General features: G+C 41.9%; 2 protein-coding genes across 6 annotated transcripts in view; one reads left to right on the top strand and one right to left on the bottom strand.

Moving 5' to 3' along the window:
- zgc:175214 (uncharacterized protein LOC557610 homolog) overlaps positions 1–5,733 on the top strand; it is a 12,916-nt gene extending 7,183 nt beyond the window's left edge. For all 3 annotated transcript variants that reach the window (XM_031289107.2, XM_031289104.2, XM_036000838.1), the window contains exons 6-7: positions 3,296–3,378; positions 4,852–5,733. In XM_031289107.2, the coding sequence (XP_031144967.1) occupies positions 3,296–3,378; positions 4,852–4,972 (204 nt within the window). In that variant the 3' untranslated portion in view covers positions 4,973–5,733. The remainder of the gene's footprint in view (positions 1–3,295; positions 3,379–4,851) is intronic.
- Positions 5,728–24,862, bottom strand: pdcd11 (programmed cell death 11). Of its 3 annotated transcripts, none has more exons than XM_031289094.2 (36): positions 24,797–24,862; positions 24,113–24,235; positions 23,727–23,867; positions 23,449–23,613; positions 23,075–23,236; positions 22,835–22,952; positions 21,988–22,163; positions 21,694–21,801; positions 21,239–21,451; positions 20,988–21,112; positions 20,829–20,889; positions 19,084–19,230; positions 18,713–18,964; positions 18,423–18,548; positions 18,147–18,341; positions 17,806–17,976; positions 17,497–17,710; positions 17,264–17,413; positions 15,967–16,079; positions 15,206–15,705; positions 15,030–15,092; positions 14,682–14,778; positions 14,414–14,503; positions 14,193–14,295; positions 13,387–13,564; positions 12,553–12,609; positions 12,333–12,455; positions 12,080–12,202; positions 11,669–11,837; positions 10,568–10,711; positions 10,133–10,279; positions 8,869–9,119; positions 8,333–8,501; positions 6,871–7,024; positions 6,505–6,670; positions 5,728–6,274 (listed from the first exon to the last, which is right to left on the bottom strand). In XM_031289094.2, exons 1-36 carry the CDS (start codon positions 24,842–24,844, stop codon positions 6,103–6,105), a joined length of 5,514 nt encoding a protein of 1,837 aa, XP_031144954.1. In that variant the 5' UTR covers positions 24,845–24,862; the 3' UTR covers positions 5,728–6,102. The 3 variants fall into 3 exon arrangements, with proteins under 3 accessions (XP_031144954.1, XP_031144955.1, XP_031144956.1); XM_031289095.2 differs by having other exon boundaries at positions 10,133–10,276; XM_031289096.2 differs by having other exon boundaries at positions 24,774–24,861.

Here is a 24,862-nt window from a genome sequence, read left to right as displayed (position 1 = left end):
CGCTTGGCATGGAAAAAGGGTGACAGTTACGGTGCCATTGCACAGTCACATGCAGACTTTACCATACGCCATTATCGTTTTTGATGGTTATAGCCAGTAGTGGAATGTAACGAAGTTCAAATACTTTGTACTTAAGTAAATTTTTCAGGTATCTGTACTTTACTTAAGTAGAATCAATAGTGCATACATTTTGCAGCAATTATCTATACTTTCTACTCCACTACATTTCTACAACGTTCCGTTACATTTTCTGATCACTTTTCCCCCCTGCCAAAATGTCTTCCTGACCATCACACGTTTGTCTCACTAGTGAAGTTTGGATGCTATAGATGGGGCACCGCCGATCTGTCATCGGCTTCCAAGCCGGCTCCGGTGCTCCAGAGCCCAGGCGCAGCGCCACTGACTCTCGGTAATACAGCCTCCGGTAAAAGTGAAAATGATTTTTTTTTTTTTTTTTTTTTTATTATTCCCGTTTTTAAATCATAGTTGCCATCTATTTCTCTCCACAGCGTTGTTTTCTTCTCTGCCAGGCTTCGTAAGATGCGTTGATATCTTATTTATTTGGCTGGACCTCTTCACATCCGCTCCCCCTTTTCCGCTGCTTCACACACTTTATTTGCCTACACTCCCATGGTTAAAGGAAATAAAACTTAAAATACATCCGTGAATAAAACCAACCGCATTCCGATTCTAACAACATATTTCTGTTTTATGCTGGTTAGGATAAGGACTTTTTTTAAAAGCTAGGCCTTGTTTGTGGTAGTGGACAGTATGGATACTGTCGAAGCTCAGCATCACAATAACTGAACCACCCCTTTGTAAATCACGGGTCGCTAGACACAGCGCCCTCACTGACCAAGGTGCAAACTAACGAATTAACCAACCTTTTTTCTTATTTATAAGATTGAGAATAAATCGTTATGCAAGTACTTTTACTTTTAATACTTAAAGTACATTTACTTTTTACTTTTACTTAAGTAGGGTTGTCATTGTGGTATTTCTACTTTTACTAAAGTAAATATGTCTCTGGTTATTTGTACTTTTATTTAAGTACTGAGATTCAGTACTCCCTCCACCACTGGTTATAGCGAAGGTCCTTCCATCAAAGAAAATACGCATCAGAGACGTGGTGAAAACACTCACCCCATCGTTAACTTCAATGCAGAGACTGAGTTTGTGGGAAGAAAGGATGATTTCCTTTCCAGATCTTGCAACAAACAAGGACTTATCAATCTTATGACCGCATCAGGTGATGCAGACATGGACATTGTCAAAGCTGCAGTCAAGGCCTCAGAACATCAGCCCAAAACCTTGATAGGGGAGGATACAGACTTACTCATTCTTCTCCTCTACTATGCTGGGACGAACAATAGAGGCCTCTATTTTCATTCTAAGCTACTAAAATGTACAACATCAGTGAGATGAAACAAGTCATGGGTAGTGACTTGTGTTCCGAGTTGCTGTTTATTCATGCCTTCACAGGATGTGATACAACTTCTAGTGTTGGCAAACAGACAGCATTCCAGAAACTTGTGAATGGTGAATCAACCATCCAGTCCTGTGCAAATGTGTTTCTGCTCCCACATCAAGCATGGAATGTGATAGAGGACCACGGGACCAAGGCAATGGCAGTGTTGTTTGGCGGAAAGAGTACCGATTCACTTGCCTCTTTGCGCTACAACCTTTTTAGCAAGAAAATTGTTACCGCCAAATCATTTGTTACCCCATAACGTCTGCCTCCAATTGAGTCCTCAACCAAATACCACTGCCAAAGAGTTTACTTCCAGATCGTGGTGTGGATTGGAAAGGAAGGTGACATGAACACAGTGGATTGGGGATGGAAACTGGTGGACAACCGGTTCCTGCCAGTTATGACCAGTAAGACTGCTGCCCCAGAAAGCCTCCTGCCAAACACAACAACAGTTGCAGGGCATATGGACTAGAGCTGAAGATCTCTTAATTTCTATCATTTTACACGGGCTCGGGCCGGGTTTGGGCCGGGGTCGGGGTTGCGCTCCAGGTTGTGTGGTAAATGAGCGGTCAGGTGATGCGTTTCGATTAGCGTGTAAATGGATGCTGAAGAGGTGAAACAGAGGCTGGCCTCTGGAGGACTTGTTTTATTTCTTTGTTCCAACTTCCAAGTGGCCTATAGCCTACGTTAGTCACGAATAAATGTATAAATGACTCATTCTTGACGAAAGACAAAAGAGCTGTGTGCGGCGCAGTCTCTTTTTTCTTTCTGTCCCCTTTCCGCCGAGTGGTGCGTGTGCCCGCTCGCTGTGTGAAGGGCGTGTCCGCGCTATTCTCAGACATGTCCTCTAATCACTGCTGATAGACGGCCTTTTGTACAGTTGGGCTGTAAACGGGTTCGGGCTTTTAAAAAGCGGTCAATCAAAATGTACTTGTCGGGCTCGGGCCGAATTCTGTCGGGCTCGGTGCTTTTCGGGCCTAACTTTTAAGGCCCGATTACAGCTCTAATATGGACTACCATGCATGCCTGCTTGTGGACCACGTCAAGTTGGGAATTGTGAAAATCACTATTAATCAACCTCTATGGGAGGAAGAATGTGACGACTAATGGGAAAGTCACGGTGCAAAAAAGTATAAAAAATAAACCAGAATAAGAGGAAACAACTGAAGAAAATAGAAAAAGATATGTATAAATAAGAAAAGTATTAAAAAAGTATAAAAAACAAAAGGCAAAAAAACCAAAACGCATTATAAAAAAATATTAAAAAATCTGTAAAACAGTAAAACACAAAAAATGAAAGGGGTTGGCGGTACCCTGTTTTGACTAATTTTACAGTACCACACAGTTCTAATGAATTTATTCAAACGATATGAGGAGGAGAAATATGCAATTACTTAAGGGAAATTGTATTATTAAATTGTATGTAATTGTATTCAACCTTATTTTTCACATAAATATGTTTGTAACCAATTGCTCTAATATAAATTTGTAAAACAAATCATGTAATAGACACCAGTATTCCTGGTCTAGGAGGAATACAAAGGAGTAATGGTCATTTTAAGGACCTGACGGCCGCCATTTTGAAAATGGGGCCTTTCTTGGAGTCAAACTTTGGTAAACTTTTAGTATGTTTTTAAGTACATCTGATACTACTGTAAACCACAGAGAAATATTTTGTTAGAATTTTTTGGGGTCAAGCCATATTTACAGCTGACTATTGGCTGTGATGAGATACAAACCTACTTTTGAACAGAGATGGAGCCACACAAAAACAAAAATCAAATCACACATAAACTAATCTTGCTGTTGTTTTTGTTCTTGTAGCAAACCTGTGCGGTGTGTCTGGAAGAATTCAGGACCAGAGATGAACTAGGAGTGTGTTCATGCTCACATGCATTTCACAAGAAGTGAGTATTATTTAACTAGAAATTATAAATAGAAAGCAGAAGAAATACGCTCGTTCGCTTAGTGGTCAAAAGTTAGATGAGTAGAAAGATGCCATTCTCATGTCTATAAATATGAAGCTACAGACAGTAGCTAAATTGTTAGCTAGCTAGCTTAGCTAACCTACCTGGAGCCTTCGCTGGTTGCCAGTGGCAACATCAAGGGGACGTCTTCACGTCGACGACACTCCAAGAAGTTACTGCGCCCAGCCAAGAAATAGTCCAGCACAAAACTACAACTTGTCCATTTACACCCCGGGTTTTGTAAGGACTAAACAAACGATATATAACATGTTAATTAATTAGCTTTAGAGGTGCTGGCAAGTGGGTTTTCTTGCCTTTATGCTTTGGACAGACCCAGATGAGCCGTTTCCTCGTGTTTCCCAGCGAGCTAAGCTAACTAGCTTCTGGCTGTAACCTTGCCAGTGGTATCAATATTCTAATATTTGATACTATGATTCTAACATGGATGCCTTGCTTGAAATGGGCCAGTACGTTCTCTTAATACATCCATGGCCAGTACTCACCAGTACTGTAACTGTAATTTTTGTGTCAACAACGCCTAAACAAATTCCTTGTATGCGTTAAAAACGTACGTTAAAACCCTTTCTGATTCTGATGAGTAGGCCTACCCTTACTTCTAATTGTTATTAACGTTAACAGTATTATTAATAGGCGGATATTTATACTAAAATAGGCTATTTATCATGCTTTATTGGGAGAAACCAAGCAATTAAATGGACATCAACATATAACATTCAGCATCCTCATATAGCCGGAATGGATTGATCCTTTGTTTCATTACCACATTTTCAGATGCTGATGATTCGAGATTGGCAGTCGAATCAGGTGCCTTAGATCTATCGAATAGTCGACTAGTTGGGGTCACCCCTAAAAAATATAGCTACACAAATATAAATATATCCAAGACACTTGCAATGATCATGTCATGCAACTGCTGAATGAGGGTACTGGCACCTTTTTTGGTCCAATTCAGGCACTGCAGGGATATATTATAAGCGCAACATTTTTTCCCAGAAATGTCTTACTATTCCATTATGCTGATTTGGACAAAGCAGTATCTTTGCATCTTCAAAGACACCGAAACATTTTCACCCAATTGTTAGGTTGAAAAAAGTCAGTGTTTAACCACTTTTTCTAGCCCTAGGGTTTACATAGTGCACCTTAATAATTCTATTATTAGTATTATTGTCCTCCTAATCGCATGCTAATGTAAAAACGTGACAGCAAAACCCAACACACTTCATTTTCACAGTTTGGACTAAACCTCCATAAAATTAGTGATGGTTTCCATTTCTTACTGCTGCAAAAAACACTAAATCGTGATTCCAGATGTTTGTCTCTGGAGTTGTTCCTGTTAAATTAGATTCAGTTGTCATTGTATTAAGCTAACTGTTCCTGTTTTTGCCCTGTCAGGTGCCTGCTTAAGTGGCTGGAGATCCGCAGCGTGTGCCCCATGTGTAACAAACCCATCCTCCGGCTCCACACCGACGCTCCCCAGGGTGCTGAGGGTCTAATGGATCCGGAGGAGGTGTGAGGGAGCTGGGAAAGAAGCAACCTGACTCCCCTTACAGAAAATACACACATTAAATACACTAGGGATGATGGACAGTGGTCATCTTAAAGACATCTCACAGGAAATGTTGATAATGATCCCCAACGGTCACCCTGCTGCTGACCTTTGAGCAATATGCTTTGATGGGAATTGGATATTGACAGCACCAAAATGACTTGGTTAGATCAGTCAGGGAGTGGGTGGATGAATAGGATCATTTCATAATAAAATGCTCCTAGTTCTACTTCCATATTGCACTGTTCACCAAAAACATGACAGGAAAAAGGAGCCACATTAGAGAGCAGGATATCATTGCCACTGTCACTGGACGACTAGTGCGGCACTGCCAGAGACAAACACCGCAGGCGTTGAGCAGAACATTAGCGTACTGGATCAGTATGGATACCTCTAATATCTCAGGGGTGTTACCAATACAGCCAGCACAGACCATGTCAGTCACCCTATAACCCTGTGCCACACATGCATTTTCAATACTGCCAATGTAGGTGAAACGCTCCAGCAGTCAGAGGTAGCAACAACCTCCGGCTGAAACAAAGACCAGCAGGATTACAACCGATTTAAGTAGACAATATTGTTACCGATTGTGTCCCATGCCCTTTCCTTTTAAAAGAAGGCTGATAGGAAACTAGTCTTGCCTGTATGTATTGTATGTAAACATGTCCCTATATATTGTTATTTTGTATTTGTTGCTTTTAAATAAAACGTCACGTAATGTATTGTAATGGTGTTGGATTTATTGAAAGGCCGGCCAGATTAATAGAAAATGCTACCACACATTTGAAAAGGAATAAATCCATTAAAATATGCAGTAAACTAAATACTTACATTAATTATTCTCTTCATAGCTCATTCACATACAAAATTTACTAAAATGAAATGTATTTTTTTTTTTTTTTATACATTTATAGATAATTACAAACCTACTTTACAAAGGTTTGACTTTCAGGTTCAGAGGTCCCCAGTCCACAACAATAAAAAAAAGCAATCATTTTGAGGAACCTGTATGAGCATCTGGAGCCACAAACTTGCTTCCTAACAGCCGTGTCAGCACACTGCAGTCCACACACATACACAATGGGTGTATCAGGTCATTAGTTGGCAGCCTCTGTGCCTTTAGCTTCCACAAATTCTATGGCCTTCTCCTTGACTGCTTGGATGCTCTGCGGAGTGCCGTGCTTCTTCTCGTACTCCAAGTAACGCTTGAAGAAGAACTTGATCTTTTTTATTGAAACACTCAGGTGGATCACGCGATCAAAGAGCGCCCTGCAGGAGACAGGAAGTTGGAAAACGAACATGACGCACTAGTATTTAACCAGCTCACTAACATTTTCAGTTTTACGCATGTAAACCACTATGATTGATTAGTTTACATGGTATTGCATATTTTAGCAAATATTTCCCTATATATGAACTACAAAAAAAAACAAAAAAAAACTAAATGTGTTAAAAGTGACAATGGGGAGTCAGAAAACAAAGTAAGGGCTTTTACTCACCTAACTTCCTTCTGTGATCCATGTTTGACCATAAGGTCGATAAAGACGGACCAGAGGTCTGTGCGTTTCGGGTAGCTCGTCAGGACTTTGTCAAACATGGTGCGACCTTTCTCTGAATCACCATAACGGAACTCCAGCTGAGCGAACTTGGCGATCACATCCACACCTGAGAGGAAGCGTGACAATACATAAAGGTTAAAACCTGTGGAGATGCACAGCTGGGGAGACAGAATCGGAACACAGACACACACATGCACGCACGCACACTCGCACACGTTTCAGTCAATGGCGGTGTACAGTTCAAAAATACGAATAAACATCAAACTGTGCACATTATGTCACCAGTGTTTGGGCAGGCCATCTTACTTTCTTTGGAGGGCAGACTCTTGAGCGCCCTCTGCAGGAGAGCACTGGCAGCGTCACTCTGACCCTGCTGGAGCAGGAAGGTCCCGTAGCTCAGCCACACTGCCTTGTTCTGACGGAAACGCTTTACCATCGTCTTATACAGGCCCTCCGCCTCCTGGACACAAACATGAGTCACACAGAAAGACAGACATGCAGATTCGGGTTTAATATTTTTTTCCCGAAAATTAGATGAATCACATCCCGGGAAAAGACGACCCATTTCCTGGGAATCCCGGGAAATAGCTGTTTTTTTTGTTGTTGGTTTTTTTAGCCCATGTATCGATATCATTCAAATATGCGTTCCCAAATCCCAAACTGACATTTTTTGTATTATGTGTATCATTATTAGGGCAAAAGAACACCGTTGATGTCCATCATCAACACAGTTTGCAATGATCAATTCTGCTGCGTGATCAAGTGAGCTGCGTGCGTGACATCTGCTGCAGCGCTAATTATGAAATGCCAGGTGGAATGTCTGTGACTTGTCTTCTGAAAATCTAGGCAACCCTTATAAAACCAATATTTTACAGAACTCCATTATAAAAACTAACGAAATCTGCTAAGGTAAACCATTGAAGGATTCCTAAACCATTCTGTTAAACGAAATCCATCCTGCGGCTGTTGAGATTTGTAAGCAGCTGCAAACGGGAATAATCACTCAAAGTTAACCAAATATTTCTTTATTAGGGCAGGGCAGGCATATTTCTCTTTTAAACACAACTAACTACTTCAACTAAATTAAAGAAAACGACCCACAGAAATGTACAACTGTGCACTACAAAAAGACAGGGCCATAGGCCTATGTAAAACTGAATTGAAAAAAAAAAATGCCTAAACACTCTGCCACAATATCAGCATTTCATTGAACTCGGGACAACTTAGGCTACATATTTCTTTTAGTTTACAATGCATTCTCAACCTGCCCTTCTTTCTTTTTCTTCTGGAAGTGTGCTATCAAGAAGCCGAGAGCGTCGATCGACTCTGCCCCTCAGGCGGTTTCGGATTTCCATGACAAATTTGCCGCAGATAGAAAACGCTCTCTCCACCTCCACGGATGTAGCCTGAATAGTACCAAGAGCTTAAACAACTGTTGCAGGTGAATGAATTTAGTGAGCCTGTATTACCGTAACTACGGTACGGCACCGTCGCCTGCATCAACGTTACCGCATAACAATAGACGTGCACTCCTTGCATTTTTTATTTTTTTCTGTTTCCCGTCATAACCTTTCCCGGGAAGCGGGAAATAGTCTTGATCAGATTTCCCGGGAATCCTGTCTCCCGGGATTAAACTCTGAAGCAGATGTAAGTGGATCCAGAACACAGCATTTTTGCATCAGTCTCAACAAATGGGCATGAAGTATAAAGTAGGGAAAGCTCGGGTGAGTATGGTATGGAGTATTTAAAAACACTCAGTAGATCGTACCTTGGTTTTGTCGGACTTTGCGTAGATGTCAGCCAGCTGCTGGTACACAGGCATGGGCTCGCAGAACTGCAGCGCCCGCTCAAACACTTTCTTCAGGCTCTCCTCAGTGCCGTACATGTTCTCCAGGTTCAGCAGGGCCACCCACACATTCAGCTTCTCTTGCTCTTCCCTGGACGGACACAGGACAATCATCTGTTAAAATGTGTCTTTATCGATCGACACAAACATGTATGTAAACAAAGTAAAAACCTTTCAGCACATCCTATTTCAACAACAGATACTATTATTCATTAGGGATGATACAAAGATTTAGGTCAACTAAAATACACGACAAACGTGAATAAAAAAAAAAAAATAAAAAAAAATAAAAAGAATACAGTCACCCTATTTATATGTTGTTTTATTTTATTGTTAGTTTGAAACTTTTTTGTGCATCTTTCTGCTGCCTTTTGGTGATCTGTTAAAATAAATGTAGACACTCACATTGGATTAGCTAAAAAAAAAAAAAAAAAAAAAGTATCTAAAATTCAAATCACCTAAAGGAGATGGTCTTGATGGCCCTCTCGGCCACAGCGCGGGCCTGCTCGATCTGGGTGGCCTGTAGATGGTGAGCCATGTACTGGAGCCAAAGCAGTGAGCTGTTGGGTGAAGCGAGGAGCAGGCGCTCAAAGGCGGCTGCGTCCTGGGGTCGCAGGTTCGGATCCATCAGCTCAGTCTCACGCTGTACCAGGGCCTTCTCTGCGGCCTTTTTCTCTTGCTCAAGTTCATGACGAGACTTTTTCTGGGGCTGGTGGAGTACAGCGGTGCGCCCCAAGGCCAAAGACAGGAAAGAAGATGAATAGTGATGGTGGAAAATATTTAAATACACATAAGGAAACAGAAGAAGTCCTACACTACAAAGACTTCTAGAGATAATCTTTAAACTGCATATTCCAAAAAATAAGAGTCCGGAAACAATTTCCCGATTTGCCTCATTGGCATTGTAGGACTGGTGTCTAGATTGGCTGCAATACAAGTTGCATGTTGGTCTCATTTGTAGTCGTAATACAGCTAATTATATATTTGGACTAGACAGAAAGAACTACAACACCACCAAAAAAAAAAAGAAAAACATTCTAAAGCGCTGCGGCAACATTTCAATGAGCATAAGAGGTAGCGTTACAGTGACGTAGGAAAATTAAGACCTGTTCAAAATTATTATAGACCTAGAACACAATACTAAGAATTTTTTAAAGAACTTTTTAAGGCCTAAAATTTTGAAATTTTAGACTTTTTTAGGCTTTTTAAAAATGCAGTAGGTAAGACTTATAAAAACTAAAACTAACTTTCTGTCATATTTGCTGAAACTGACCCTTTGTTCCAGTAGAACTACATCAAGCAGGTCATTAAAAAAGAAAAACTGCATGTCAATCACTGCTCATGCACACGCATTCATTCTCCCTTGTGGGGGGAGGGGCTTAGGAGACTGTTTTGGGCTCCAGCAGAAAGGGGGGGGGGGGGGGGACTGAGAAGTTGTTGATGTTCAAATTCTTTGGCTAAAGCCTGGATCTTCACAATCCTACCTACAGCACCTTTAAGACCCCACGGAAACCGTGAGTAAAGGCAGCACATTTAGCACATTAAAAACAGATGAAGCAATGAAACCAACACATAAAAACAAGCGTGTAAAAAGCAGGCGAAACAATAAAATCCAGCAACTAACAGTGGATAATATGTGAGACTTTTCTAGGCGGAAGGCTAATCTGAAGAGGTGTGTTTTGATGAGTGAGTTGAATACATGCATATTTAAGGTCAGCTCACCTTGCTGCTTCCATCTTGGTCCTCTCCATCACTGGAGTCCCCCTCCTGCGCTGCAGAGGCAGGCTTCAGGGAGCTCAGTCCCACGTCCCAGGAGAAACCTGCTGCCACCTGCAGCCTGCATGGATCCGCTGAGCTGTGCATCACCTGCTGAGTGAGGAGGTGGATGTTTATTTATTTTAGGTTCTGGATAATGTTGTACAGTTGTACATTTTATTTCCAAATTGTATATATTTTAAATATTGCTCGTGTAGTAGTATTCTATTATTATTTCATGTATATCGTTTCCTATTATTTAATGTTTACTCTGTATGTGTGCTTTGTGTCTGATATTTTGCTGCTGCAACACTTATTTCCCATTTTTTTGGGATCAATAAAAATAAATCTAATGATATTACAGTACCACTGTAAATACTAAGCAGCAGTTTATTCGCTTACTTTTACAGAATTAGATGTGGGTTCTTCTTCAACTTCCTTGTCTTCCTCTTCTCTGAAGTACACCTCCACTCCGCTGTCACTGTCGTCAGTCTTTGCTTTCTTGGTTTTCTTCTTCTTCTTGGGGACCTGGGACTCTTCTTGTTTCTGGCAAATGAAACCGCAGTAGAAAATACCATCAATGATTAAATAAACTGCAACATAAGTGCTTCAGTGACCATCTGCCTGCAATCAAAGCTGCAGAGTAGGCAGAGAGTTTTAACTGAGGCTAAAAACAATGCCTCATTTATTACCGAGTCTCGCATTGCCAGACCTATCACAACAAGAGGAAGGTCTGCCGCTTCCACACAACATTCCTGGATAGCAGAAAAAACGGTCATGGGTTGTTTGCATTTCTTAAACCAATCACGATCGTCTTGGGCGGCGCTAAGCTCCGGACGCAGCGACCGTGTATCTGCAAAATGGTCTCAGGAAGGACCTTGTTTTGGTGGAACAATTGCACCCCGCAAAAGAAAAACGCCACATACAATATTAAATGAACTTAACTGTTCACACAATACAGTAACATGAGCTATACCAGCGTATCGCCCTGTGTATTTTGTCCATAGCAAACCCCCGGCAATAGACATCCCAGTTAGAGAGTAAATGGCGTAAAAATAATCTCTGTAAATCTTTACAATCATTCCCTGAATGAAACAAACAGGCCTGCCTTGTTGCACGATCCAAATTTTCCTTTAAAAACTTGCCATTGTCAGCATGTACTGTTGCTCAGGGGTTCCGGTTAATGTTGCGACCAGAGTTTAAAGTTACATCAAAGAAAGCGGAAAGTGAGGGACATCCGGCGGAATTTCCGGCAGCCCCGGAACTATCCCGTAAATGAACCGTCGACGATACAGACTACTGTGAGACCAAAAGGACAATGAGTGAGAACTGGAGATCTACAGTATGTGGAGTCACCTCCTTGACCCCAGCACACTTAAGAAGACTGAGAAGTGACTCATTTACATCGTGTTTACTTTGATGTCAAAAGCAGGGAGGGAGAAAGGAAAGCTTGATGCGAGAGAGAGAGAGAGAGAGAGAGAGGAAAGTGAAGCCGTTTGTCACCTGCTCGCTCTCAGACGCTGCACGTTTCATCTTCTTCTTAGTGTCATGTTCCTTCTTCTCCTCTCCGATCAGACGCAGCGGCAGACCGAGAGACTCTGGAAGGACGTCTGGCTTCCCGGTGTCCTCTGGGAGCAGCGAGAGGTGGACCAACTCCTCCTCTTTGTCAATACTGTGGACAAGCATAGAAAGCGCCGCAGACTGAACATGAGACGATGGCAGCATTGCTTCTATAAATGGTTATTACCTAAAGCTGCACGGGGCAGGATTGTAAAGACACACCATCAGCATTACGGCGCTAGATTCTTTGTTTGTCCAAATCGATTTCTGATGTTTGGTATGATGACATATTCCTTTCTTTATAATATTTTTAAACACTATATATATATATATATATATATTTTTTTTTTTTACCTGAGGATCTTGGTAGTGAGCAGGGTGTTGGGAGTCAGGTGCTCAGAGAGGACTTTGTGGTGGTTAACAAAGTACTTAGTGGACTGCTGAAGTTGGGCTCTTCCTGTGATGCTTCTTGACAACCTGGAAAACAAATGTGAAATAACAAGTATGATAATTACTGAAATAACCACATTGTCCAGAGAAATATGGAGCATGTTGTTCATTTGGAGTTTAAAATGGTTTAATAGTGCTGCGTGAATTTCTCAGTTACCTGATGAAGACCCCCTGCTCTCCCACGGACTTGACGTAGCCTCTGATGATCTGGCCTGCCTTCAGTTGGTCTACAGACAAAACTTCTGGGTCCTTCGCTGGCTTGGCCTGCTGTGGGTTCAGCCTGGAAGAGCAAAGTTATGGCCAACCACATGTTGTAATAAAGATACGCGTCTGCATTTGTTACACAAACTCACAAATCCAGTGAAACTCGATCATACCTTGATGGACGTAGGGACAACTGCCACTTGCCTTTCTCTTCCCCAAAAAGGAAAAACCTGAGGCAAAAGAGGAGGCAAAACATAAACTCTACACTTCAAAATTATCAAAATGGGTTTTGAACTAGTGGTATCAAAAATGTTTAAATTGGAGCAGCTGAGAGTTGATATGGTGCGCCAGCAGTTGCCCATAAATGTATTGGGCAATTGGGAAAGTCAATGTTGACAACAACTGTGACAATAAGGCGCTAAGGATTCCAACATTGGCCTAAACAGTCAAAACCTTTGATTCTTTTAGGTTCATGGACTAAATAGCCATTAATCACATTTTGTAATTGAAATAAAACATAATTTATTGCATTCTCTTATCAAAACGCTTTGAGGGAATTTAAGTTGGGCTTTTATTGTGAAGGGTAGAAACGGAAGAAGTGAAGCTGTAGCGTTGCGCTGCTGTAGTCAGTATGGGAGTTAACAAAAGTGTGTGGGCTGTCTTGGTTTGCACTGGTTTTGATTACGGAGCCTCTGTGTTTTTGTTTTATTACCCTTGGCTACAGTAGTTAGCACACATTAGCTCGGACGGCTGACTTGGCTTGTTTACTTTATTGCGTGAACGTCTTTGTCAGCCTGAACGTCTGGCAGCTCAATAAAGTGTTGCTTGATACTGAATACCTGAATAAAAGGAACGAATAGTCAAATATTCGTATTGAACGACCAAATCAGATTCGACTGACAAAAGTCTGAGTTGGGTACAGCCCTATCTAACTGTGCCTCAGACCATGCGCAGTACATATTAAAAAGGCATTTTTTCGGCCACAGGTCACTGCTGCATCTACTGACCTGAGCAGCTTATCCTTGCTGTACCCGTCCAGGGGGTTCGGCCTGTAGGCATCAGCCAGGTCAGTGACATCAACAGTTCCCATGCCGCCAAAGGGAAGTTTGACCAGGAGGCCAACTTGTGGCTGAATATTAGTTACCATCCCCAAAGATACACTGTCTTTCTCCAGTTTATGGACACCTGGAAAACAAAATAATCAGATTAATTGTTGCATGTGATAAACAATCTGAGGCAAGAGATAGGGATAGGGATTACAAAAGTAGTAGTCTATATAAAGGACGTTCCACTTCCAAGATTGCTCCTGTGCCGCCAGAAATTCCGCCGGATTTCACTCATTTAGGCTGGATGTCTGTTGCCTTGGGCTTTCTTTGTGTTGGCATTTTAAAGTCCGGTGGATTTATGAGGACTATGGTCTCCTCAGATCTCTGCAGGGTAAATCCAGACAGCTAGCTAGACTATCTGTCCAATCTGAGTTTTCTGTTGCACGACTAAAACAATCATTGAATGTTCCACCTAAACAAGTTCCTTCCCCGAGGCTATTTTGCAGAGGCGCCGTTGCTCCGTATGGTGCTTAGTGCCGCCCAAGACAATTGTGATTGGTTTAAAGAAATGCCAATAAACCAGGGCATGTTTTTCTCCCATCCCGGAATGCTGTGTGGACTAGCCAGACCCTCCTCCGTGGCGCTGTGGAGGAAGGTCTGGCAATGCGAGACTACAAAAGAAGTAACAGCCAACAAAGAAAGGAAACGGCATGTATAACGTGACGATTACAAACAGTAAACATGAAAACAGTCTGAGCTTCTCCTACCTGTGAGTGACAGCATAAAGCGCTGAGGTTTGGAGATCACTTCTACCACTTTGGCATGGACTGCCTGGCCCAGCTTGTACAGTTTCTCTGGGTGGCTGGCCTCCTGAAAATGAGCAGAATTCAATCACAACTGTTTGAAACAAAGGTTGATCTAAACTATAATAACTTTAGACTGTCAAAAATGATCCCATATTCATATTGTTGAAATATTATAAACTTACTTTTGGGTCGGTGATCATGGCCAGCAGTTCAACCATCCCAGTAACACAAGGATCAGTGGTGACCTCCAACATCTTCCTCACTGGATTAAACTGGGGTCAGAAGCATGAACACACTGAAAACCTCTACTCCAACATCCTCCAAAGTTGTTTTGGATTTATTTTTGATTTGTCAACTTATAAAATCGATGTAAAAATGTATTTTGTGGAGACTGCCAGGGGAAAAAAATGAAGCAAGCTACTGCAAACCATTATGATTTCCCAAACTTACCTTTGATACAAAGCATGTCACTTCTTCCCCAACCTTATAGCTGTTTATTTTTTCTTTTACTGTAACTGCTTTGAGATCTGGACACTTATCAAGTTTACTACAGAGAGGAAACAGAAAGAGAAACAAATAAGAAACTGACAAACCACAAAATGTGAGTGTGAGTGGATTGAGAACAGATATAAAAATACACATCTCTAATAATGTAAAAATAAAAACAAAGCAGACAAAAATGTCAATGAAATTGAGAACGTTGTAAATTTACTAATTTACTTTAGGATTAAACAATATTCAGGTTATCATGCAGTATATGATCATGATAATGTTCAATGAAATGTACTATACAATTACCTGGGTATGAGTGTGAGCTCAGGAATGGTGTATGTAAATTTGGGATGGGAGAAGGGCAAGTATCTGAAATAAAACCGTTGAGATTAATTTCAAGTTCAATACAATTTAACAAATAGTTTAATAATAATATATTCCAAAACGTAAGATGTAAAATGAGACCCTCCAGCAGTCTTTACCTGTGACTGGAGGCTTCTCGCCCTCCGATGACCCTGGCGGTGACCGCACTGCCCACTTTAACAGAGGCAGTGGGGAACGATCCCTGACACACATCTGCACCCTCCACCACCTCAGACACGTGCACGCTGCCAGTGCTTCCATCCTCTAGTGTGACCTGAAGGGAGGTGGGCTTCACGGTCCGTACTTTACCCCGCACGATTTCACCGAAGCAGTAACCCTTAGAGCTCGTCTGATTTTCCGAGGTGGTGCGCTGTCGGTTTGGTGCGGTGCGCTGCCACGACACCAGGGAGAGCCCCTGCAGTTCCTGACAGCTGGGTTCTATAACCTCGACGGCCAAACACATCCCCGCCTTCAGCTTCTCTGACTCGGACAGAAACGTCTCATTCAGGTGGCTGCTGGTTTGGATCACAGTCAGCTGTGCCGTGTCTTCCAGCGAGATGATGGCGAAGTCTCTGTCGATGTGCTGCACCATTGCTGTGTACTTTGATCCTTCAGCCAACTGTAAAATACGAATGGAAACACACATACGAATAGGTCAATAACTACATTAAATGATTATAATGTGACTCTGTACGAGTGCCCTCACATGTAATATATACCATCTACATATGTGTGAAAATGTGCGATATCAGGCTGCTCCAAGAAAGCAGTGTTGGAAAATGCGCGTTCAGTCCAACTTCCCCACACACAGTACATTAAAAGTCAGAACACGGTCATTGTTTTAAAACACCGAAATGGCATTAGGAAAAGTAACACTCACAGATTTCTTCTTCGCCACCAGCTTGGGAAGGAGGGACACATGGACACATGACGACAGGACGTCAACACGGAGGATGACCGCAGTAGCTTTCTGCCCTGGGGTCAAATTAACACCTGGAGCAGCCAACAGAAAATCATCATCACTTACATGAAGTGATTTTGAAAAATATATATAAATATGAATAATATGCTACTGATAGAGTTTACTTCATGGGGAGCCCCATAGCTTCGGGATTAAAAGGGCCACTCCGCCGATTTTACACATGGAGATCCGCTTAGCAGACATGGTAAGTATTACTCAGCCTGTCTTTCTGAGTCTTTTATCAACTCCTACATTAGGCCAATACGGTGGGATCAGGGGAGAACTTGCTTGGACGCGTGTTCTGCGTGCCAATGATCAATGTCCACAATTTGTTTGCATTTCGGTGCTGTGACCCATTTATTTTCCTTAACGGCCTGCTCACCGTCGCACAAGCATTACAGTCCATTTCATTTCATTTCTGGATTAGTTCCATTCATTTTCCTTATCAAACAAAAGACACCTGTGTACCTGTGGCTGATTACCTTTATGCCTTCCCAAAGGCAATACTCCACCCAGTGGTCAAACATAAAACTGCATATTAATTGGCATAACCAACATGGTAGCCTATATAAACAAAACAAAGTGGTGTAATAATGTCCTCTGTGGCAATGGAGGGAGCTCTCTAAAGTCACACGTCATCACTTGACGCGGACATATACCAGTCAGAAAAGGCTAATGAAAGATGCCATTTCATTACGGGAAATGTAGGATCTAGGGATGTGCAATTAATCAAAATGTAATTGTGATTATGATTTTGGCTCTCAATGACCACAAAAACAGAATAATCGAGAAAAACTATTATTTAGCTCATTACGTTTTGCAAGTAAACTCTTTATTTTCTCTTGTGATCTGAATGAAAAAATAAAGTGTAAACAGGAAAAGTATTAAGGCAAATTTTTTACACTGTTTTTTAAGTTCAATAGTTGCAACATCTTTCCAGAAGTCAACGAGTAATCGTGTTAAATTATTGTGATTTCAATATTGACCGAAATAATCGTGATTATATTTTTCTCCATAATCGAGCAGCCCTAGTAGGATCCAGTGTTTTTGGAGTTTGACCCGTACTAGAGAGCCTCAGCTGCATCAAATCTGACCATTCTTTCTTATATCTGCCTCTTGCAAGTCTTAACTTTATGGAGGTGCAATACTTAAAGACATAATATGGAGTAACTATTGCAGTGAAATAAATGAAACATTTTACTGTTTAAATACATACCCATGACATGGTGCTTGGTGGCTAGTATGGTAGCACCGGCCAAATCATCAGACTTAAAGGTGGCAGCGCAGTCCTTCGCAGTGTCTACAGTCAGCTTCAGCTTCTGACCAATGGACAGAGCGGCCAGCTGCTGGCGGAGATCACTGTTCTCTGAGAGTAAAGACAGAGGTAATGGGAGGTTCGACACTGCAGACAAACTTCAAATGAATAATTAAAGACCAATGCAATCATACCTCTCACAGCCAACATTTCAGCCACAGCTTTTCTCTCCTGCAGACCATTGATGAGTCTGGTCTGGACATCACCCTCTGGAGATATGACCTCCGACATCTTCAGCGTGACCAGGAAACGCCGTTTTTCCTCATCCAGGTTGGTCACTTTAGCGAGCACTGTCTGGCCCGGCTGGAAGACGGTTATCGTATCGCTGATGAACTTGTCGGTCATGGCCTAAAAAAATAAAAAAAATGCAGAGGAAGAATTTTAGTTGAGAAAACAGACAAGATTTTCAGGGTCGAAGACGCAACACAAAGCCGTTTACTCACCGACTTGGGTGCAAGACCAACAAGCCCGTATGGGAACTCCACAAAGACGCCATAAGACATGATGTTCTTGATCCAGCCAATCAGCTGCATTCCAACTGTGATTTCAGAGAAGTCCTTGGCAACAACTCCTTCCTCCAGGGACCATCTCACTGTTGGTTTCTTGGTGAGGGTCTTTAACAGGGGGAATTAAGGAAAACCGAGACAATGTTCCTGCTTTTCATGATTGACTTACCGAAGCATCAAAACACCAGAATCAATCAATGGTAGCAGGCTTGGGGTTAACTTTTCAGTTGTAATCAGGAGCACACAAAATCTACAGACTTGTTTTAGAAACAGGATACAATATTCTGTTTGTTCTTGTTGAAGCACATGACGTTTGAGATGACGTCTCCCTCCTGCAGGCTCTCCCACAGCAGAGGGCAGTTGGAGATGTGATCAGAAAGGTGCATTGTGGGTAGTACGGCACGGACCTCATCAGGGAGGACGGCCACCTCCAGACCGTTGACTGACTTTTTCAGCACCTTGGCCTCCAGCCTCTGCATCACACAAATACACACGCTGAGGTCAAAATTTGATAAACTGAGATGAAAGAAAAAAAACGTGAGGCTTTAACTTACCTTCCCCACCTCACAGTCAAACTGGGCCGTGGCAGCTTCCTCAGTGTCTCCTTCCGCCGCTGCCTTAAATGACAGCAACATCTTCGCCTTGTCGGGGTCACACTGAAGAACCTTAGCCTTAAATACCTGGACAATCGACGTCAAACAAACAACTTATTAGTTGCCAAATAATAAACAGTTGAAGGCTTGTTTGTAATGGTTCCTAAACATCTTAAAAAAAAAAAAAAAAAAAAAAAGACACCAAAAGAACAAACTTGATCCTCCGTGTCCATGCCATTTCTTCTCCTCACCTGTCCCACATAGAAGACCTCCTCAGGACTGATGACGGGCTCAGAGCTGAGCTCGCTGAGCGGCACCAGACCCTTGACGTTGTTGTAGAAACGAACGATGCAGCCGAAGTCTTTGATGCAGACGATGTAGCCGTGGGAGACGCAGCCAGGACGGGCATCGGCATAGCTGAGGAACAATGGCAGAGAGCTTTCAACCAGGGCCTTCTTTCTGGTCAGATACAGCTTCTTATTCTCTGCGTCGACTGACAGCACCTGAAGGAACATATTCACACACACAAACACAGGGGAATAATATAAATGAGTTAAAAACGGCATGTTACAGATTTTATTCTCGTGGTCTTCTGAGCGTCATTAACCCAAACTGGACTGACCCGACATTTGATCTTCATGCCCTCTATGTACTTCTTCTCTGGGTTCTTAAGGAGGATATCAGACAGGTGTGTCCGGGGCACCAGGCCTTTGATGTGGTCGGACAGATGCACCACCATGCCGTGATTCAGCAGAACTGACACTGTCCCCTTGAAGAGAGACACACGGAAGAAAGACAAAGTGAAAAGGACAACTTAAGAATTAAAACAATCTGTGACAAGTGAGAAAACTGGGTTTTTGGGAATATTTTGGGAAATACGCTTCTTAACTTTTTGGCTAGGAAAAGTTGCCAAGCATCCAGGAAGTCACTAAGCTAACTGACTGCTGGCTGTAGTTTCATATTTAACAGACCGATACAAAAGGTGGTATCGAGCTCCAACTCTAACTCTCTGCAAAAAAGCATATAAATGCATTTCTCAAAATGTCGACCATCTATCTATAAATTGCAGGAACGTCTGTCTGTCTGTGTGCGTGTTATGCGCATATCTCTCGAACCGTTAGTCCAATGACAGAACTTGACAGCTGTCTTGCTACGGGCACAAGTAAGTGCGGTGCCAAGTTTAACGTTGTTTGGATTAGAAACGCAAAATATATCTGTAAAAGAAGCACACATTGGCTTTTGCCGCTCTAGCTCCTGGCCACACTCCCTCTCACACTGCACACTGAGTGAGCACAGCACAGGACCAGACCCACCTCAGACCCACAAAAATGTGCAAAGTAGCACTACTTTGGACTGTCTGACTTTGAATAAACAAACAATTCCCGAATTTAAGGACGTTTCAGAATCCCACACATGCAAAGCACAACCAGCTACAGACAAGTGGTCTCTCTCTCTCTCTCTCAGTAATTTTGGGGTACAATTTGGTTTTGATGAATTCTACAAGCAGCAATACCACAGGCCAAGCAATCTGTCCGTTCCAAACAGGCGCATTTTACAACGGGCACTGCACTAGTTTCCTTTAAATAGAAATGATTTAAAAACACATTCTGATGTCACTGGATTACTTTAGGATGCAAAAAGAATCAATTTTATGCACAAATGTCTAAGAAATCAAAAACGGAGGTTTCAACAGAGAATGTGTCCTCTTTCTCCAATAACTGAAAACACACAGAAAATACATTTGGGGTGTTGGATATCTTCTCAGTCAGTGTCAGAAATCAAGGGGGCGAAAGAGCAAAAATGCCCCAAGAAATCTCAGGATGCCCTTAAAAAACATGATTAAGGTGCAAATATTTCCCCCCAAGATTCCTAAAAATATATTTACCAGTTGGGGGCAATAGCCTAATCCTACATTAAGCCATTTAATACACAAACAGCAGTGTTACATACAAAATTAAAAGTAATGCATAAATGTACCGATATATAGTATGCTTATAGTATAGTATGCTTTTTATTACCTCCGCCAAGAAGGTTATGTTTTCGGCTCGGTTTGTCTGCTGGATTACGGAAAAACGTATGCACCAAATACTATTTTTTTTTTTAAAGTACCTCCAAAATTTTGTATAGGCCCCGATTTGTTTGACATTGTCAAAATGTCAAAACAACAAAAGTTGTACACAGAAAGAACTGATTTATATAATCTATCAGCTCTAATGTATAACAAGGCTTAACTTGCTGATTTCATACTGTACGATTCAATTTTTGAAGTGGAAAGATGTCTTGTGTTGCTTTCACAGATTGAAAAGCTGAATCCAAGTCCTTGTGTGACAGGGTACTGACAGGTAGGTGGGGATGCTTTCTTCTTACCTCTACAACCTGTCCGGCCTGAAGATCATGATATCTATAAAAACGCTTGTCAATCACACTCCTGCAATCAAGACAAAAGAAGGTTGTCAATGCATCACATTAGAATTGTGAAGTCCACACTTGCCATTGAATACGACGCATAAGTGAGGGGTCACATACTTTCGCAGAGAAGCAAAATGAATTTGGTCCATGGCGCTGAAGTCCAGGATCCTGCAGGTGTGCTCAGTCATGGCCAGCACTCTGTTTTCATTGGCTGGCTCATTAGACTCCTTCAGGTGGTTCCTCTGTCAAGAAGGACACATTTCACGTTATTACCCCAATGCTGAGTCAGCAGGAGATTTACAGAGAGCATTTATTCTTCTCAACAGTCAAAGTAGGTTTAAATAATTTACAGCATCACTCCGACTCACATGTACAAAGGCCAAAGTTTTGTCTGGCAGTTCCAACATGGCTCCAGACATGTGGTGCATAGTGGTCATCTTGCAGTTCTGCACCACCTCACCAATGCGGTCACCTCCAGCAGGAGACGGGTCAACTCTGGTCCCGGGCTGAAGGAGGTAGCTGCGCAGGCTCAGGCCCACCAGACGGGTGGACGGCTCCACATACAGCACACAGGCTCGCACCTGGGTGGATTGATGCAAAACTGGATTAGCCTGCCAAGTTTGTACTCAAATACAAAAAACGCATGGAAAAACCATTAACTGGCCACATGTAACACCTTCATTGAAGATTGTTTCAAGAAAGGGGGCATTTCAATCCAGATTATCAATTAGAGCGATCGGATCAGAAAGCCGAAAACAACAACAGACACAAAAGGGATGGTTTTGTATAAGTCAACAGGATCCATGTGCCAGGTGCGTTTTACCTCAGCTCCCTCGGTGTAGCTTGATGTCTGCCCTGGCTCCATGTGGAGAAAGTCCACCTGGCCACTGAAGGAGGACAGGAAGTCCAGGATCAGACCGTGTTTGGTCACCTGCAATATGAACATGTAGATGTTATTCAAATGAAACACAGCTACCACCGAAGTTGTTATAGTGACTGTTAGGGCAGGAGTAGATCATTCACTAAAATAAAACAGCTTTAGGCTGCCACAACATTTACCCCCCATATCCTTTGACAGAAGATGTACTCATTACCAAAAATTAAAAGCTGTCTCTACCTTTTTGATCGTGGCTTTGACCAGAAGCCCAGGCAGCAGGTTAGTGAGGTTCCAGCCCTGCTCGGATTCAGCGCAAGCCTGGGCGACGGCCGGGGGGCTGACAGAAAGGCGGACCACACGCCCATCGTTCTTTACTTCTTCCACTTGAGAAGTCACATACTGACCCACGGTCAGATCTGGACACATGAAACAGACAAATGCTTGCGAGATGTATGGACACTTTCCTCCAAATACCGGAGTTTCTACATGTTTCACCAAGTCAAATTTAAGACCATTATGAATTAAATTTAAGACCTTTATTACAGCATCAACCAAGCCCGAAATTCAGTTTTTTCAAGCCAAGTAACGCTAAACTTGCACTTCCCCATAACTGAAGAATAAAATCCTTTTTATGTCTGTGGTACAATTCGAAAATGACTCGCGCCAATAACACGAAAGCTGATTGGCTGCAATATAAGTTGCATGTTGGTGTCATTTGTAGTCGTACTGCAGCGAAATTACATTTGGACTAGCAAAAAAAAAAAGAAAAAAAAAAAAAAAGCATTATAGGTAGTGTTGCATGGATGTAGGAAAATTAATACCTGTTTAAAATTATTTAAGACCTAGAACACAATACATCAGAGAATTTAAGACTTTTTAAGGCCTAAAATTTAGATTTTGAAATTTTACACTTTTTAAGACGCCACGGAAACCCTGAAATACGCTACTCTATGACCTTGTTTGCCAAAAAAAAAAAAAAAGGGAAACAACTGCACGATCCAGGTGGAGCAAAACCCTCCTCTGCATCAGAAAGGATGCAACGGACTTGAGATTATAGTCTCCTATATCCAAAATCCTTTTGTCATACCTTCTGGGTTGTGTTTATCTTTCACTGCTTTCTTGTGCAGGAAGGCTTTGGTTCCATTGATGCCAATGTCCACTATGTAGCCATGATCCTCCACACTCTCCACACATCCGCTCAAGACCTGAGTTGCCAAAAAATAACATTACCATCAACTGTTGGATAAAAAAGGCAAGCTGAATGTTTACAATTTTCTTACCAAATATTTTACTGAAGATGCTCTTTTCTTTTCTTTTTTTAACTCACCATGCCAGCTTTCAGAGAGGTTGAGGTGAGAGCCTTGTTGATCAGCTTTGGATTGATTGACAGCTGGATGCTAAGAGAGCCTCCTCTGGCTACATCTAACTTGGCAACCACACACCTGAACACCATGCCAGGGTAGAATATGTGTGGCAGAGAGCAGATCTCCTGTGAGGTAAAAAAAAACAGCCTTAGATGTTACAAAAATATCCTGGCATATGAGTAAACTGTTGACATAACAAGCTCAATGAAGAGCCCTTAGTCTAATGTAGTAATTCATGACCTGATTCTAGACTCCAAAGATCCAATAAAACCAAAAAGCTCACAGAAATCCACCCATATTTTTCAGTTTCAAACGTGTACTGTACATCACCACCTACCTCTGTATCAGCTGACTCCAGTTGTTCGCTGAGGAGCTTGGTGTACGAGTCACAGATGTTCCTGATGCTGAGAAAGCCTTGCATGCCACAGGGCAGGCTGACTGTCACCTCAAAGTCAGTTACCTCCTTCACACAGCCCAGCATCAGGATACCCTCCTTCACATTCTGGAAAATGGGAAACCACACAATAGCAAGTCAGATAATGTGCTTAATATGCTCCTTTGTACACATTAACAAATTATATAAAAACACAAGTTGGCACTTGGTAAATGGATTACCTTCATATGTAGAATTTCCACACACTTGGCTGCTGCATTTAGCGTCAGACCATCTCCTTTGCCCGTCTTTGGCTTCTTGAGCTTCTTTCCGTCATCTTTGACCGCCCCCTTTCTTTTCTTGGTTTCTGCTTTTTCGTTCGACTGCGAGAGAACAGCAAACTATTGTTAACATACTCATACCCTCTGTCTAAATATTAAAGTATTTATCCTCTGTCTGAAACGCTCCATTTTAGCGCCTGATATTATGTCCTCTCTTTGGGGATAGTCATAACTTATACACAGTTCTTTCGAGTCTTTTCCCAATTCTCAGTGACTTGTCCAGACAAATCAAAGGCTTTTTTTTCACAGTAGTTTGAACAGAAAGATAGGAAAGAGTGAAGCTCTACCTGGAACAAGTTGTCCACTTCAGTCCGCTGAACCACTATTTTACTCTCTGTGGGCTTCTTTGCTGTTCCTCCTCGAGGGAAGTCCTCCTCCACTGATGCCATGTTTGATGTTGTTTCAGACGTCTAAGAAAATGAAAGATACTGGCAATAAACAAATCATTTCAAACCACTAATCTGCTTATGATACAAAAAAAAAAACAGTTAGTTTATGCTAAGTGACGAAAGCCAAGCATTAGACCCAGTTTGTGCCCCATGTATCCAACGTTAAATAATCGTTTTTATATTTGAGACTTGGTGACTTTATTACATTTGTACAAATGCATAAGAATGATAACACGAGAGTCACAAACACCAGCATGGCTCTCTAATTGGACATTGGTTTAATCATGACATGCACATAGAATTATGCTAACCGCTTTCTTGGAAAAAAGATAACCAAGTCCATTAGGATCAGTTGCAATACTGCTGCACATAATGTTACCACTCAAAATGCACGAGACAACATGAGCAACTTAACGTTGTCGTATTTTTGCACTCGGGCTAAGCACAAAGCAAGTTTGCCAGCAGACAAAAGGCTTACTCAGATCGAGACAAACTCAAATTTTGATCTAAACAAATATGAAATGGTTCTTTCAGTATATACCATGAAATGTTTCCTTACATTAAATCTCCAGCAAAACTCACATGTTGTTCAGCAACACGCCATGATCGTAACCCGGAAGAAAAACTCATATGGGCGTTTCATTCTTG

This window comes from Sander lucioperca, chromosome 4 (assembly GCF_008315115.2).
Source record: "Sander lucioperca isolate FBNREF2018 chromosome 4, SLUC_FBN_1.2, whole genome shotgun sequence".
Taxonomy (NCBI): Eukaryota; Metazoa; Chordata; class Actinopteri; order Perciformes; family Percidae; genus Sander; species Sander lucioperca.
The sequence above is the reverse complement of the archived record's forward strand: the minus strand, read 5'-3'. Positions and strand labels throughout refer to the sequence as shown.

Bases quoted from the DNA above. Each gene is read 5' to 3' on its own strand.
- pdcd11 (XM_031289094.2), bottom strand. From the start codon at position 24,844: ATGAGTTTTTCTTCCGGGTTACGATCATGGCGTGTTGCTGAACAACAT. The intron at 10,280-10,567 runs GTAAGCGAATAA...CTCCTCACTCAG, and splicing joins CCACATCTAATTCTGTAAAA to CAGGTGATGCACAGCTCAGC. The intron at 6,671-6,870 runs GTAAGATGGCCT...GCTTCCTCTCAG, and splicing joins GAGTCTGCCCTCCAAAGAAA to GTGTGGATGTGATCGCCAAG.